At 32.1% G+C, this 18,199-nt stretch overlaps 1 protein-coding gene across 2 annotated transcripts in view; it reads left to right on the forward strand.

Moving 5' to 3' along the window:
• OLA1 (Obg like ATPase 1) overlaps window positions 1-18,199 on the forward strand; it is a 226,959-nt gene that overhangs the window by 26,623 nt on the left and 182,137 nt on the right. For both annotated transcript variants that reach the window (XM_031960438.1, XM_012544822.3), the window contains exon 4: window positions 3,974-4,101. In XM_031960438.1, the coding sequence (XP_031816298.1) occupies window positions 3,974-4,101 (128 nt within the window). The remainder of the gene's footprint in view (window positions 1-3,973; window positions 4,102-18,199) is intronic.

Genomic DNA, 18,199 nt, shown 5'->3' on the forward strand with positions numbered 1-18,199 from the left:
TACCTTTTTAATATTTTCTGCCCTCTGTGCTTAAGTGATTAACAATCGTGTATTAAATGATAACTGTTTAACTAGCATTATATTAGGCACAGTAATACCAATGCAAAATGAAAGTTCTTGGTGTTATGTGAATTATTTTCTGCAAAGGAAAACACACACACACAGAACCAGCATTAAATAATTGAGTATTTATCTATTTTATGCTCCTTACATTTTTACATTCTTACTTATGTAGAAGTAACTACTATTCTCTGGGCTTGGAATGCTCTACCCCAACTATTTGAGTTGACTCATCTTTTATAGTCGAAGTGAAATGCTATTTCCTTCTTGATATCTTTTTTCCTTGATCTTCCACTTGATCATCTTTTTTCCCCTCCTCCCCCAATCACACTAGTATCTTTATTTCTCTCATATACTTATCTTGTATTATTTTGTATTATAATTGTTTGCTATACCTTGTGCTACTCTATGTATTATTTTATATTATAGTTGTTTGTCATAATCTGTGTTAGACTATAAGGTTTAAAATTTGTGAATCCCTGCCTTGCAAAATTCTTTGTCCATAGTATTTAATACATGTTTTGTTTTGTTTTTTTCAATGCCTTGCCAAATACTTGCATACTTTCCTGTGGTTTTCCTCAATTTATGAAATGTAATGAAAGAATGTGATCTATTCTGTCTTTTCCATACTGTAATTTTGTTCACAGTATAACTAAGAAAAGCACAATAGCCAGTACTTAAATACTTAAGTGAACTTTTGATCTCATCACAAATGAGGCACTTCTTCCAGCATACAGATCACAATCTACTCTTTATTTCTTCGTTCTTTTTTTTTTTTTCTTCCCCCCTCCCTGTATTACCATGACTTCTCCATAGAGCAACTGCCCTTTGTGCTAGAGGCCTTCTGTTAATAGCCTTTTAACTTTCCATGGGTTGAACTTGATTTCTGGTTGAGACACTCTCCTTTTTCTGTCATTTATCTGTTTATCTGATATTTTTGTGTTTTTTTCATCATTTTTGTGATATACTTTGTTTTAAAAAAAATTTTTTTATAGTTTTATTTTTCCAAATATATACAAAAATAGTTTTCAATATTTACCTTTGCAAAACCTTGTGTTCCAAATCTCACCCCCTTCTACAGCATGCAATCTGCTATAGGTTAAAAATATGCAAATCTTCTATACACATTTCCATATTCATCATGTTTTCTAAGAAAAATCAGATAAAAAGGGGGGAAAAAACCAAACAACAAAGGTGAAAATACTGTGCTTTGATCAATATTCAGTCTCCATAGTTTTCTCTCTAGATGCAGATGGCTCTTTCCATCACAAGTATATCAGAATTGTCTTGAATGACCTCATTGTTGAAGAGCCAAGTTCATGTAATGTTCATGTAATCAAATTACCTTATATCAACCAGGTATCTTTCCAGAATTCTAAGTTATTCCCAAAGCACCAAATCTTTGAAGATTGTGGTGCTCTATGATTTGCAGCCTCCTTGAGTATTGCAATTGAAGAAGATCCTTTATGAGATAATATGGAACAGTGGAATCAGAGGAATCAATTCAACTTTGTCTGCCAAATACTTACCTCCACTCACCTCTGTTAATTTCTTTGGAAAATGAGAAAATTGGAGTGAATGACTTCTGGGATCCTTTCTAGCTGTAAAGTTAGGATCTTTTGATGTTCTTGGTTGGTGGACAAATAGATGATGTGTAGAGTACCAATAATTCAATTAATAGTTATATCCTATTTACAAATTGTATGATTCCTAGCACCCTCTGCCTACCTTATAGTGGAAGTGGAAGGGGCCTGAAAAAACTGAGTGCTATTTAAAAAATTGTTTTTTTCTTTGTTTTACTTAAAATAATCTCAGCAGGTTCATCACTGTAGCAGAGCAGTCTTTTCATACCTTTCTGACTTGATATCCCACTTACCACAGCAGCTTTTCCAAACCTTTTCATCCTTTCTTCTATCCTCTTACCTTCTATCCTCTTTGCCTCATACTTTACTGAAAAATTTGGGGCCATTCACTTGACAACTCTATTTCTCTTCTCATCTCAAATCTCTTTACCTACTATCTCTTTCTTCCTGTCTCATGTGAAGAGAGGGCTGTTCTTGCCAAAGCAAACCCTCTGTACCTTTGATTCTATCTGATTCCATATTCTCCAACTGATTACACCCTCTATCATTCCCATTCACTAATCATCAGTCTTTTCCTATCTACTGTTTGCTTCTTTCTTGCCTATAAATATGGCCTTGTCTTTCCTTAAAAAAGTCCTCATTTGATCTTATTCTTTTTTTTCCAGTTATCATTCTGTATCTCTTTTTTTCCTTCACCTTGGCTAAACTTGAGACATCTATACACAGTGCTTCACTTACTCTTTCTCCTGGCTTGAATTTAAACCCCTGCAAACTGGCTTTTGACCTCATCATTGAATTCTTAACCTTTGTGACCTCTCAGCAGCCTCTGACACTGTCAGTCACCCTCTTCTTCTGGATACTTTTGTTTATCCTTTGGATTTTCATGATAATTCTTTTTCTTTTTTCTCCTATCTGTCCGGCTGATCCTTCTCAGTCTTTTTTGCTGGCTCTTCATCTAAGTTATGTCTATTAACTGTTGGTATTCCCTAAGGTTCTGCCCTTAGGCACTTATAAGCACAATTGCTGTCTCCATGTAGGTGATTTTGAGATTTGTGTGTTGTTCGTCTCTCTTAATCTCCATTTGCTTTTGAACATCTTGAACCAGATGCCCATAGACATCTTAAATTCAACATGTCTAAAACAGAACTCATTTTTTCTTCAAACCTTTACCTCTTCCTAACTTTCTTTAAAAAAAAAAATTTTTTTTTTATTGACATCTTTTGTTTTTATTTGCCTAAATTTTTCCCAGTGCCTTTCTCCTTCTATTAGAACTACCCCATTTAAGAAAGAATATTTTTTTTTTGAAAGAAAGGAAGGAAAGAGGAAGAACAACAGAGTAAATTGAAAGACTCATCATAAAGTTGGCATGTGTAATGATGAATATTTTTGTTGTAGCAACTTTGGGGGATTGTTTAAGTTATGCTAAGTATACTCTAGAATGCCCTGATTAATACCTTGAGAGGAGTAACCCTATCAACTGAATTACATGGGCTTGAAGTATAATGTTTGTTACTTAACTATATCAAGTATAAATTTGACTATCACTCAAGGAGCTTTAGTTACTTTCTATTGCTGCTAGTATATAATATAAACTGATCTGTTGGGTTTTCGGGTTCCTGTCCCATCTTATCTTTCTTGATTGTTTCACATTCTAACCAAACTCTGTATGTCATTACCTTTAAACAGGCTGTGCTGCATTCCTGCAACAGCCTTCCTTCTACCTCTGTCTCATGGAAACTATAGTTTCCTTGAAGATTTAGCTCAAATGTTGTTGGCTACATGAAACCTTTCCTGATTCCCCCAGTAGATAGTATTTTCTTTTGCCAAAATTACTGTTTACTTTGTTTACATTTGAGTATTTATTTCATACATGTTTTCCCCCTAGTGAAATGAAAACTTTTGTTGTAAGATTTTGCTTTGTTTGATCTTTACCTTTGGCACAGTGTTTGAAATCGAGTCAAGGAAGGTACTTAATTTTAAGTCCCTGTTGAGTTGAGTGTGACGTGTATTTATTCAGAATATCTCTGACTTAATGTAACATGTATTTGACTAATATATGTGCATCTGTTGTATACTGTAATGGTGATTGAGGAATTTGCTTAGTACTTTTTAATCTTTGGAGTCAACCGGAAAACATATTGCTGCTTAATTACTTCTTTCCCCTTTCATCAGGTGAGAAAAATCTAAATGTAATAAAAGACTGTATTATGTATATTTTTCTAGAAAAGAAAAATTTGTTTGAATTAAACTGTTTTCAAATGTTGTCAGTGGATTGGGTAGCAGACATAGTACTATTTTATAATGACTATTTTTTTTTTTTAATCTTTCAGCAAAATTCCAGCCTTTTTGAATGTAGTTGATATTGCTGGCCTTGTGAAAGGAGCTCATGCTGGACAGGGGCTAGGAAATGCCTTTTTGTCTCATATAAGCGCCTGCGATGGAATCTTTCATCTAATGCGTATGTAAACTTGTTTAATTGAAGAGATTAAAGACAATTTTCCTATTTATATAGAAAAAATGATACCTTAAATATTTTCTTTATTTATTTAAGTTCCATTATTATTTGGTACTTGAAATTTTAAATCATGATGGGATCCTTGTCCTATGTAAAAAAATCAATCCATTTAAATTTTGTACCATAGTTATACTGTTCTAATATAATATATCATTGAATGTGTCCATTGACATCATCAGAAATATATTTAGTGTATTAGGGAGACAGAAATGGATCTTTTAGAATTAGAAATGTTATATTTATAGATGATAACCAGATTGGTAAAAACTATACTGATTTAAAAAAACTAGAATTGTGAACCAGATTTTATGTAGAAGAATATTAGATTTTGGTAGATTTAATAAAACTGTATTGTTATTTATTCTCTTGATATATAATTGTGATAGGTGCAAAATCTTTTTATATAGTTTCTTAAAATGGATTCCAAAGTACTACTTTTAATCTTTGAGTGCATTGGTAGGTGTGTTGGGATGAGCAATTTTTCTGTTTACTGGATTATTTTTTACTTTAGATAGAGGAAAAAAAGTCTAATGCAAACTGTCTAAAAAAATATAAATCGCATCATGTGCCTTCTTCTGAAAAATTCTTCCATAAGAACAATGTTGTAAAGAGATGAATGTTATATTTTTAAAACAAGCACTTTTGAAGATAGGGAGGAGTTTGTGACATTTCAGCTTGATTATAGTATATAAATGATCTTATTCCGACATATAGTTTGTTAGGCATAATTTTATGGAGCAGAATTATATCCATACAATAAGAGTATTGAAGGACTGGAAGATAGACATTCTATCTTTGACCAGCCTCATGGTGGCTGTCCTACCTCCTGCACTAAGATCAAGGCTGGTCCCGAAGTCCTGCAGAAAGCTAGCCCCGACATTACAAGTCATGAAATTGTGTAGCTCAATCCTTTTTTTTTTTTTTTTTTTTGAATAATGAAACTGAGGCCCATTTTGTTATACTCTGTAGTAGTAGATAGTAGATAGCAAAACAAATATATGAACTCTTCTGAATCCCAAATCTTGTATTCTTTTCAGTATATCTCTTCTTTAGTCATAAAAGGTCTGTGCCTTTTTATTTTTAAAAATTTTATGTTTATTTGCTTTTTTCTTGCTTGCCAAGTTTTTACACATATTTTTTCAATTATATATAAAAATAGTTTTAAAACTTTTTTTTTTTCCTGAGGCATTTGGAGTTAAAGTGACTTGCCCAAGGTTACACAGCTAGGAAGTAGTGTCAAAAGCTGGATTTGAATTCAGGTTCTCCTGACCTCAGGGCCAGTCCTCTATCCACTTTGTCATCTAGCTGCCCCTTAATATTTATTTTTTAAAAATTTGAGTTCTCAATTTTTTCTTTCCTTCCCCCTCATTGAGAAGGCAAACAGTTTGACATAATACATGGAGTCATGCAAAACATATTTCTATATTAGTAATGTTGTGAAAGAAAACAGACCAAAAAAGCCCCCAAGAAAATTTTGGAAAGTATCCTTTGATCTGCATTCAGTTTTCATCATTTATTTCTCTGGAGTTGGATAGTAGTTTTCATCATACATCTTTCATAATTGTTTTTGAATCATTATATTGCTGAGAATAGCTAAGATCATTGTATAGTATTGCTATTATTATATACAATGTTCTCTTGATTCTGCTTACTTCACTTTGATCAGTTCATGTAAGTCTTTTCAGGTTTTTCTGAAAGTATCCTCATCATTTTTATAGTACAACAGTATTCAATGACAATCATATACCATAACTTTCAGCTATTCTTCAATTGATAGATACTATCTCAGCTTCCAGTTCTTTGTCGCCTCAAAATGAGCTGCTATAAAATATTTTTGTATATCTAGATCCCTTTCATTTAATTTTCTTTTTGATTTTTGGTACAGAGATAATAGTGGTGTTTCTGTGTCAAAGAATATGGATACTTGTATACTTTTTTGTGCTTAGTTTTAAATTGTTCTCCAGAATGGTTGGATCAGTTCACAACTTCAACAGCAGTGCATTAGTGTCCTAATTTTCCTACATTCTTTCCAACATTTCTTTTTCTATCATTTAAGCTAATTTTTCAAGTATGAATTGTTACCTCTGATTTGTTTTAATGAATTGGGAGAATGACTTGTATTCTTTTTTTTTTTTTTTTTTTTTGCTGAGGCAATTGGGATTAAATGACTTGTCCAGGATCACACAGCTAGGAAATGTTAAAAGTCTCTGAGACCAGATTTGAACTCAGGTCCTCCTGATTTAAGGGTTGGTGCTCTATCACGCACTGTGCCACCTAGCTGCCCTATATTCTTATAATTTGACTGTGTTTTCTATATATTTGAGAAAGTCTTTTATCAAAGAGACTTGCTGAAAATTCTTTCCTCCTCCCTCGTTTTTTTCTTTCCTTCCAATCTTGGCTGCATTGATTTCATTTGTGCAAAAAATCTTTTGATTTAATCCAATCAAAATTATCCATTTTATATTTCTTAGTGGTCTGTCTTGATTGGTCATACATTTTTTTCCCCTTCTCCATAGATATAACAGGTAAATTGGCCCATGCTTAAGTAATTTGCTTATAGTGTCACCTTTTATGTTTAAATCATGTGCCCAGTTTCACCCTATCTCAGTGTGTGAAATGTTGATCTATACATAGTTTCTGCTAATTGCTTTCTGGTTTTCTCATCAATTTTTGTCACATAGTAAGTTCTTATCTCCAAAGTTTGAATCTTTGTGTTTATCAAACACTGCATTACTGTGGTGATTTACTACAGCATATTGTATACCTAATCTGTTACAGTGATCCATCGCTATTTCTTAGCTAGTATCAGATTGTTTTGAAGATTATTGCTTTGTAGTACAGTTTAAGATCTGGTACAGCTAGGCCATCTTCCTTCATATTTTACATTTTTCCATTATTACCTTTGATATTTTTGACCTTTTGTTCTTCTGGATAAGTTTTGTTACTTTTTTTTAGCATTGCCATTTTTTTTTTTTTTTTTTTTAGCAATTTGATTGGTTTGGCATTGAATAACTAACTTAGAATTGTCATTTTGATTATATTGGCATGAGCATGTTCATGGGCAATTAATATTTCTATAATTGTTTATTTTTGACTCTGTGAAAAATATCTTTTGTAATTGTGTTCATGTAGTTCCTAGGTTTGTCTTGGCAGTAAACTCCCAAATCTTTTATATTGTTTATAATACTTTTAAACTGAACTTCTCTGTCTTGCTGTTGGATTGTGTTAGTTCATTCGTGTGTGTGTGTGTGTGTGTGTGTGTGTGTGTGTGTGTGTGTGTGTGTAAATGTTGATGATTTAGGTGTGACTTTTTAACCTGTTTAAAAAAAAAAATGTTTTTTGGTCTTCATTTATTTCTTCCAAATTTAGAATCATGGGTCTTTGATTTGGAGCTGTAATAGATGTCAGTGACTGACTCATTCAGCGGAAACTTTTTTCTCTCACTTCTTTACCTAGGTCATGCCTGTTAACTTTAGGGATTCTCATAGCTCTATCTTGGACCCTCTTCACTCTTCCTTATTATAGTTTTTCTTGGTGATCTCATCTATTCCCATGATTTCAATTATCTTTATGCAGGTGACTTTTTAGATACAATTGCCCAGTCTTAACTTCTCCTTAGACCTTCAGTCTCATTTTTCCAATATTTAAACATTTCAAACTGGCTCCTTTCAAATCTGAGCTGAAGTCTTTTGGAATACTGTTCCCAAATTAATTTTAGTATCTTTCTTCTGTAATTACCTCCAATTTATCCTGTATATGTCTAGTTTATACATAACTGTTTGCATGTTATTTTCTCCAATTACCTATAGGCTCCTTGAGGGTAGATAGTCTTCTAAATGTTACAGTGAATAGAGTTCTGGGCCTGGAGTCAGGAAGTTCCAAGTTCAAATTTGGCCATAAACATTTACTAACCATATGACCTTGGCCAAGTCAATTAACCTTTGTTTGCCTCAGTTTTCTTCTCTGAAATGGAAGTAATAATACCACCTACCTCCTTGAATTGTTATGAGAATAAAAATGAGATATTTGTAAGGCACTTAGCATAGTATCTGGTACATAAAAAATGTTAACATAAATGACTAATTGTTACTATGATGACTTATGATTTCCTTTTCTTTGTATTTTCAGTTCTTAGCAAGTGCCTGGTACATAGAAGGTGTTGAATATTAAATTGTAGTTGATTGTTATAAATTTTCAGAACTAGTGCTGTAGGAAAATACAATCTAAAAGCAAAATTGAATGCTTTTGAAATTTCTTCCCATTGTGAGTAACATGACACTTGGTAAAGATTGTAAAGTAAAAAAGTAAGACTTTTTTAATCCTATCCTTCAATGTTTAAGTCATTTTCTTTATAATTGTTTTTTGTAACACAAAGGATTCACTCTAGATGGGAAATAGACAATAGCAAATATTTGGACAGAAATATCTTACTTTATATTAACCTTCAAGGAGAAAAAAGTTATAGCCTCTGAGATAATTTAGAATTAAAGTTTTTTTCAGAATTTGTTTTTTTGTACCATAAAAAGATCTGGTATTAAGTTAAACACTTTTAGATGGTACTCAGATTAGACAGCAGCTACCAGAAGAAGAGATAGGAGATTTCTAGAAGAGAGGTACCTGTCTCTTATGTACATCACATTATCTTTTGTGTGTGGTATGATTTTCTGTATGTTTCTAGAAAGCATTAGATATTTAAAAATAGAAAACAACTATATTTACTTGAAAATTCTATTCTGTAATCTTCATTCTGAACTTTGACAGAAAGACAAGAATAAATGATTAAAGCATCTAGAATATGCAGAATTCTTCGCAAGAGTTAATAGTCTTTGATATTTTAACTCTCATTTATACCCTAGCTTACTCAAATTTATATGATTCATTAAATTAGAATCCAGCTAGTTTAACATTTTTTTTAGCAGTTCCTTGATATTTAACTATTCTCTTTATGACAAAGATAAAGAGATAATTTATACTTAATTGAAGGAGGATATTAAATTTAAAATTTTCTTTCATTTTAGTTTAGAAGTGTAAGCACTTTTGATTCTAAAAGGACCAAGAAATTGCTACAAATGATATATTGGGATCTATTTTCCTTATATCCCAAGAATAGAGAGAATGGATAATGAGGGATACTTAGGCAGGAGATAGGTAGAGAACTATCATTGACTACTAAGGATTGACAATATCTTTTGTATTTCAAGGCTGCTGTTTTAATTTAGTTCTGTCTGCCATGGGAAGGACAAAAGACATTGTAAGTCTCTGCTGGCAGTAAGCTTGCAGTTTGAAAGCAGAGAGAATATAGAAAAGGTATTTAGGCAGGGAAATCACTTTTCTCAAATTATTTATCCATATAAAATGGTCAATTGGGAGATTGAGATATGGCCAAATAATTACCTTGTTTGTGTTAGAGACATGAGTAAAGTTTATAAATGCTGTAAATTGTCATATTTTGCTGCTTTGGGGGAGTTGCTTCTTTGAGGGCAGTAACTCTCCAAATAATACTTTATTAGCATGTACTATGATTTCATGACAGAATTATTAATATGGAATTATTTTAGCCATTTCTGTGGCCAAAAGTGCTATAAAACTTTTGTAAAAATCATGCTGCTGATTGCTTATCTAATATTTAGATTCTTTTAATCCATTTTATTTTTCTTGTTGATTTTCAGTTAAAAGCTATATTTTAGTTTTATTCTCTTGCCCTCTCCCTATCCACCTCTACTCTTCTCTCTCCTTCTCCCCCTTTTCACCCATAAAATTAGTGTATTCATCATTCAGGTTTGAAACTAAAAAGTGGCTTCCTTCAACTAGTATTCATTAATCATAATTTAATTAACTACTGCCAAAACAGTACTAAAATTCTCTTTTCTTTTAATGATCTTTTTCTATCCCTCCCCTTTTATACCCCCTTCCTCAATATTATTATGGTGCTTTTGACACTTGGTAAAATGTTTTAAAGTTTTGGAATGCTAGACCACTTTGATCAATTTTTTTTTTCAGTGTTCTCTTTGATGTTGTTGGCTTGATTTTTAATATAAATTTCTTTGTGATTTTTATTTAATTCTAAAAAGAGTGCTCAAATTTTTGTCAGATATTGCATGAAATATACAAATTAATTTGACTTTGCTTGAAAATTTTTACTCTATTCCATTTGCTCCTACTTCAAAATGAGAAAAGCAGGGAAATACAAAAAAGCCTGTCTTTTTGTCCCCCTGGCCTATCTACACTTAAGACAGTCAGAGTAATTAAAAGGAAATTATCTTTTTCTGTTAAGTTGTCAGGGATAACTGATCGATCAGAGAGAACAGGTTTAGTGTAAAGATTTATATTCTTTGAGAATCAAGTGTTTCTTCTGTAAACTCGATAATCAATTTCTTAAATTACCTAATCTGACCACTTATGTTCCACTTAAACATTAACTTTGCCAAATAATGTATTTGTGATTTTGGTTTCTTTTCTGTATGTCAATCCCCAAAAATGTTCTTTGACTGAATTATTGTTTGAAAATTACTTTTATGTTTAAAAATAACATTGAAGAAATGTTTTACAAAAATAACATACTTCCACATAGATTATCAATTAAAACTAAAACTTTAGAGTATCACAAAGAGTAGTTCAAGAAAATAATCAAAGTGCTATATAAAATATGAATTAGAATAAGCGTTACAACCCAATAAATAAGTTATTAATAAACTGTCCTCTTTTTTCATAGAAAGCCAGTTCTGAGAATTCTAGCCCTCTAGCAAATCAGATTATTCAGAATTATAAATTATGTTCTTTGATTGTAATTTCCTGAATCTAGTGTCATGTTAAACTAATTTGAAATATCCAATTAATAAGAATAAATAAAGCTTTATTACAGCTTTTAAAAGATTTGATTTCTAATAGGATTGGAATTGTCTTGGTCTAACCCTGACCCATCAAGCTGAGTTTCCTGCTGTGAAGTATAGTTCTGTGTTTTGAAAATGGCAGCCCCTACTGAGAGGCAAGAGCCTTAGTGTCTGATTACAGATGCAGCTTTAGAAATAGTAACAGACCCACTTTATAAGCACTTCTGACAATTACTCTTTGAATATATGTGCATTTAAACAGCAATTGATAACAATATAATAACTGACAGTCCTTTAAAGTTTGAAAAATGCTTCATATAACATTTCATTTAAGCCATGCAGAAGCCCTATGAGACAGGTATTACAATATCAATATCTATGTTTTTCAAATTAGGAAACAGGTTCAAATAGGTGTTAAGTAATACACGTATTTTTATAAAACTAGTATTTATCATTCAAAATTTGAATCAGATCTTTTAGATTTCAAGTTTAGTACCTTATCCAATACTCCATTCAATATAATCAGTAGTTGATGCCAACTGTATCTTGAATGTACATTCTTTCCTGTGAGAGTGGCATTGTAAATGACATCCCTTGGACCTCTTTATTTGTTTCTTAGTATTCTTTGAATTTTTTTTTTTGACTAATTCTACCCTTTATATTCCTTCATATATTGGTATCATTGATCTACTCTTTCATGTTTGTGTACTTATCTTATAGAGTTATGTTTTTTGTATTTTTATAATCAGTGACAATAATTGCATCACATTTGAACCATCTCAGTTATCTCAGTGGTTTGTGAGATGGTTGAGAATGACACTGAGATAAAGCTTAAATTGAAAATCTTGAAAACATGGAAGCATCATTTTTTAAGGTAACTCCAGTTGGGGTAAATGCCAAATGAATACAAAAAATTATGGATGGTATTACTATATATAATCCAAGTAAGAAGACAAGTACTTACAAACATGCTTACTTTCTCATCTTTATGAAAATGGTCTACATTCCATTCCATTTTTAGGATGTTGACAGCTTTTTTGAATGTCAAATTGAAGCTATTAAGTATATTTTACTTTCTTTAAGTTAAGGACCCTCAGTTTCTTCAGATGATCTTGGTAAAACATCAGCTTGAATCTCTAGCATCCTAGTTGCTGTGATTGTTGTTTTTGCTCCTAATATTAGTAAAGAAACAAAATTTAAAATAGTTGCATTTTACCCTGGAGTCTAAATGAACCACATCTAAAAACAATTCATTGATAAGGGAAAAGAAACTGAAAAAGTGAAGTCACTATGCCTTTTATGTAAAATCTATTGTTATTACAGATTGTGAGACTTGTCTTAAGGGTTCTAATTTGCTCCTATTTAAAAAAGAACTGATAAATAAAAAGATACTACTGATAGAAAGTTCTTTGGAATAATGGATGTATATTGGCATAACATTAAAAAATTTGGAATATATGAAAAGTTCAAATTATCAATGTGGATACAATATTCTGATTATTATTGAAAACTACAATTTTTTCTCATATGCTTTATGGCAGTATCATTGGGGTTGGTGTTCTAGACAAATTTCTAATATATAGAATATCTTTTTCTTGAAGAAATAGTGAAATAAAACATACATTAAAATGTTTTAATAATATTTTGAAAAAAAAAATGTCTTACCACATGAAATTCTTACTCTTCAAATTAAAGAGATGTTTTTGGGGAATGAGGATAAATCAGTTTTAATAATCATTATTGAATTGAATTGTCCTGGGGGGGAAAAGGAGTTACTGATTAGGTTTAAAAAAAAAAAAACAGAACTCTCAATATAGCAGTGTTTTTTTTTGTGTGTGTGTGTGTGCACAATGAATATTGGATGTCTTCTGTCATTGACACAGGGGACTCCCAGTGTGGAAACTCCCTCTATCAATTAAAAGCTTGTGTGTGGCCTGGGACAAATGAAAATTTAATTCATTGTGCTTATTGTCATAGTGATATTTATACATATTCAGGTCTTCCTGCTTACAGGGAGAACTCTATTCATTATATTATACTGTGATAATGTCATTCATTGGAGGTACTTATACGAACAGTTTTTTATTAAATAGGATAATTAAACTAAAACTTTTTGGGCACTGCAGGGTTATCATTTGTCTCACTAATTCAGGTCATTTGTCATTTTTAAATAGACAATTGCCATGGCCATCTAATTAGACTTAAAGTTTCCCGTCTTTTCCATCTTCTATTATTTCCTTGTTTAATTGCCAAAATAATCTTTCTAAAATATAGATTTGGTCATGTTAACTCCTTTGCTCAGTAACCTTCAGTGACTGCCTGTGTTATTTGTTATAAAATGAAAACAACTTACTTTGGTATTTAAAGCCCTCTATTATCTAGTTCTAGAATATTTTCCTACTATTTCATATTACTCCCTTTCATGACTAGTATATTACAACCAAACTGGCTAATCCATATATCTGTGAAATGAACTACATTTCTTATCCTATGAATCCATATTTTCTTTAGGCTGTGGAATAGTTTAAAAGTTTCTCTTTGGCAGTGCAATGGATGGGGTATTGGTCCTGGAGACAGGAGGACTGGAGGTCAAATTTGGCCTTAGCATTTGACACCTACTAGCTGTGTGACTCTGGGCAAGTCATTTAACCCTGATTGCCTAGTGTATTGCTCCCCCCTTCTTCCCCAGTTTTCATTTAGCTTCACATAAATGCCAACATTTCAATATAGTAAAAAGTATTAATAATTAAGCTGTAATAATTTATTATGTTATTTCAGCTAGACTGAATTGTGTAAAATTTATGGAAGTAGAAATTTTTTTGGAAATTTCCTTCAAATCAATATATTAAACAAAATTACGTAGGCATGGTTGACCTCATTAAGGGAACAACTTTTTCAAATGTTCTTTTTTTATGTTTTTTAGAAGTTTTCTAATTATGATGAAGCAATTTCTGCTAATTACATATTTCTGTTATACTGCTAATTAAAATAGGGCTACTTTGGGATACTTAAAAAAAACATTTAGTTCTTTATCCTGCATCTTCTTGAAAGAAATAATGTTGCCTCTCCTTTAACTTAGCCTTTAGTTAACATTTTTACTGAGACCATTATTTTTCTCATGCATTTAAAAAAATAAAGTATTGCTTCATCATCATTGCTTCATTCATCAGTCCAGTTTTTTCATCTTAACATAATGTAATAAATATGGTATATAGTACCTTGCCAGTTCAAATAGAAGTTAGCTTAGATTCATAGCTTACTTTGCTATCTTCTTTTCAAAGCAAGAAAAACAACAAATTTCTTGACACTATTATTTTAATGCTTTAAGGAAAAATAAATGAAATTTGGCTACTTGAGTATTATTCTTAAAACCAGGGTAATATTTCAAAAGTATTTATTTCACAAGGGAATAGTTTTAGTTTTTATTTCGAGTTTGTGGGAGACATAGATTAGGATCAATAGCCTTTTGTTCAATTGTTTAGTAAATTTAATTAGTTTGGAATTAGTCATCCAGTCATATATATTTAATCCTTGGTAAAAGTTAAATTGGGTAACGCTGGAGTTCCACGGATATAGCCAAGATGGTTGAGTAAAGCCAGGAAGCTGGTCGAGCTCTCTGTTTCCCTCAAAAACCTCATGAAACCACGCCTCCAAACAATCTGATGGAATGAAACCACTCTCTAGCTCAAGATAGATTGAAAGTACTTTAAAAAAGGTCAGTAAAAGAAGTGTTCAGTTTAGCTCAGGTGAATTCTGGGAAAGCCAGTGAGAGGGTCTTAAACATCAGCAACTGAGACCCTTGTTTCTGGCTCAGTAGAAGAGCAGACTAGGCCTAGCTCAGAAGGCATATTCTTTTTCCTGGAAAGAACAGGTAAAGCTGTTCCTTGCTGTGAGCAAAACACCAAACACAAGAGGCCCCTGTGCTCAAAGCCAAGACTCTGAGCTGCACAGGAAGCTTGGGACAGTATCCCTTTTACCTAAGAAGCAGAGCTTGACCACAAAAGTCACAAAAAAGAAAAGGAAAAAAATGAACAAGAAACAGAAAAGAACCTTGACCATAGAAAACTACTATGGTGATGGGGGAAATCAAAACACTAATTTAGACCAAGACAAAATATGCACAGAGGAAATCTCAGAGAGTGATATGAATTGGTCTCAAGCCCAAAGAGTCTTATTGAAAGTGTTCGTAAAAGAATTTAAAAGACAAATAAGAGCAGTAGAAGAAAAAAATTAGAAAAGAAATTAAAGGTATGTAAGAGAGTCAACAGCTTAGAAAAAGAAAGCAATTCCTTAAAAAATATAATTGACTAAATGCAAAAAAAGTCCACTAAAAAAATCAATTCCTTAAAAAACACAATAGGCCAAATGTAATAATAATAATAATAATAATAATAAATCTTCTGAAGAAAACAACACCTCAAAAAATAAAATTAACCAAATGGAAAAAGAGATGAAAACACTAACAAGAAAATCACACATTAAAAACTAGAATAAGGTAAATGGAAACTAATGATGAGACATCAAGACTCAGTCAAACAAACTAAAAAGAATTGAAAAAAATGAAAGAAAAATGTAAAATACCTCATTGGAAAACAGCCAACCTGGAAAATAGATCCAAGAGAGACAATTTAAAAATTGGTCTACCTGAAAGCCACAACCAAAAATCAGTAGTTCATCAAGGAAAACTGTCCTTATGTACTAAAACCACAAGGGTATAAATAATCTTTGAAAGAATCCATCCAGCAGCTAGGTGGTGCAGTGTATAGAGCACCAGCCCTGAAGTCAAATCTGACCTCAGACACTTCACACTTCTTAGCTATGTGGCCCTGGGCAAATCACTTAACCCCAGTTGCCTCAGGGGGGAAAAAAGAATCAATTTATCATCTCTGGAAAGAAATCCCACAAGGAAAAACCCCAAGGAACATTGTTACAAAACTCTGGAACTATAATCTCAAGGAAAAAATACTATAAGCTACCAGACAAAGAGATGGATCTTCAATGAAGTGTAAGAGACTTTCATTCATTTTTGTTGAAAAAACCAAAACTAAACAGAAAATTTGATCTTCAAACCCAGGATTCAGGAGAAACACGGATAAGTAAATGGGGATACACACACACACACACACACACACACACACAGTTAAATTGTTTAATACTGAGATAGGAAAATGGTGTCTGTAACTCTTGAGAATTTTTATTGGTCCCTTTAGAAAAGGGGGCATATGTGGATGGAGAGTATGGTTGTGAATGGATTCTCATGTGATGATATTAAAGAAAAAGACATTAAAGGGTTGAAAAAAGGGCTGTACTGGGAGAACAGGAAAGGGGAGGCATAATGGGACCTAAATTAGATTACATGAAGAGGCACAAAAGAACTACTACTATAGAGGGAAAGAAGGAAGGGGGATAGCATTGTTTGAAGTTTGATCTCATCAATTTTGCCAGAGATAGAATAATTTAATCATTCACTTGGGTATAGAAATTTTATCTTACCCTATAAAGAAGTATGAGAAGAAGGGGAAAGAAAGGGGAGGAGTTGTATAGAAGATAGGACAAATATTCTGAGGAAAGGGGTAAGAGAAGGGAGGAAGGATGATAGAAAGGAAGACAGCTTGAATAGAGTTGGTCAGAAATGAAACATGACTAAAGAGGGACAGGAGAGAAAGAGATCAAAAGTATACAGGGGAGAAAACAGGATGGAGAGAAATACAGAGCTGGTAATCATAATTGTGAACATGCTTGGAATGTACTCTTATCATAAAATATAATTGGTATAAACATTATCCATGCAAACTTGAACTTTGAAATTTCATTTTATATTGTTACATTTACTAATTTGTTAAAAAATTCTTATTCTTTTTCCTTTCCTTTCCTGTCCTTTGTTTCCTTGTCCTTTTCTTGTCATTGTTTCTTAACTTCTCTGCATGGGTTTTGAAAATGATGATAATACCTAGCATTTAAAAAGTGCATATGATGCGTCAGTTCTTTATTTTATCGTTTCATTTGATCTTCACAACAACCCTGGGTTTTATCCCTCTTTTATAGATCAGGAAGTGGAGGCATACAGGAGGCATACTTGTCCAGTCATATGTTATTAGTAAGTATATAAGACAGGAGATTTGAACTCATTTATTTCTGACTGTAGGCCTAGCACTCTATTCATTGTGCTGCCTAAAAATATGGGAAGAGAAAGGGAATAAGCATTTATATAGCATCTTCTGCGTATCCTGCACTATGCTGAGTACTTTATGAATATTATCTCATTTGATCCTCATAACAACTATTTTATAGTTGAGGTAATTGAGGCAAACAGATTAAGTGATCATCCAGGATCATGCAGTTATTAAGTGTCTATAGACTTCAGTGACAAACCCTTATTTCAAAAGTATTTATATGAGTTTATTATATGTGCTTTACTGTTAAAGTGAGAAAGCTGTAACCTAAGTTTAGAAGATTCATTTGTCTTATTTATAAATTATTTTGGATATTTTTGAGCAAGTTATCAAAGTATTATATGTATCAGTGAGTTGTATTTTTGTGGTATCTCTAGTCATTTTCAGATTTTCAAAGAAATATAATTTGTTATTTTAAAGTGAAACTATTATACTTTACAGTTTACAAAACAGATTGCTACACAATTTTATTTTAACAACAGCCTTAAGTAGATAGTGTTAAGTATTATATATATTATATGGATGAGGTAACCAAGATAACAGAGATGTTAGCTGATTTGACCAAAGTGACAAAACCAAGTTACAGAACTGGCCCTGGGATTTAACAAAAATGTGACTTGTGAAAAGTTACTCAATCTCTTTTGGCCTCTATTTCCTTATCTGTAAAATAAAATAGATTGTTTCTGAGGTTTCTAATTTCTCTCTTGACCTTTACACTCACATTTTAAACTGCCTTTTGAACATCTTAAACTGTATGCCCTGTAGATGTCTTAAACTTAAAAACATCTTAATCTGAACTCATAGTTTTCCTCAGACTTTGCTCCTTACCTTCATAACTTCCCTGTTTTTTTGTTGAGGATATCACTTCCTCTTACCCAGGTCCCTAACCTACAGCCATCTTCCTTGATTCCTCTCATCCCTCTATATTCAAGTCCTCTATATCCTGTCTACCTTGGCAGCATCTCTTGTTTTCTATTTGTCATTTAAAGCCTTTCATAGGCTGAATCCTTCCTACCGTTTCAGTCTTCTTATGCCTTA

The sequence above is a fragment of the Sarcophilus harrisii genome, chromosome 3, assembly GCF_902635505.1.
Source record: "Sarcophilus harrisii chromosome 3, mSarHar1.11, whole genome shotgun sequence".
In the NCBI taxonomy this organism is placed as follows: domain Eukaryota; kingdom Metazoa; phylum Chordata; class Mammalia; order Dasyuromorphia; family Dasyuridae; genus Sarcophilus; species Sarcophilus harrisii.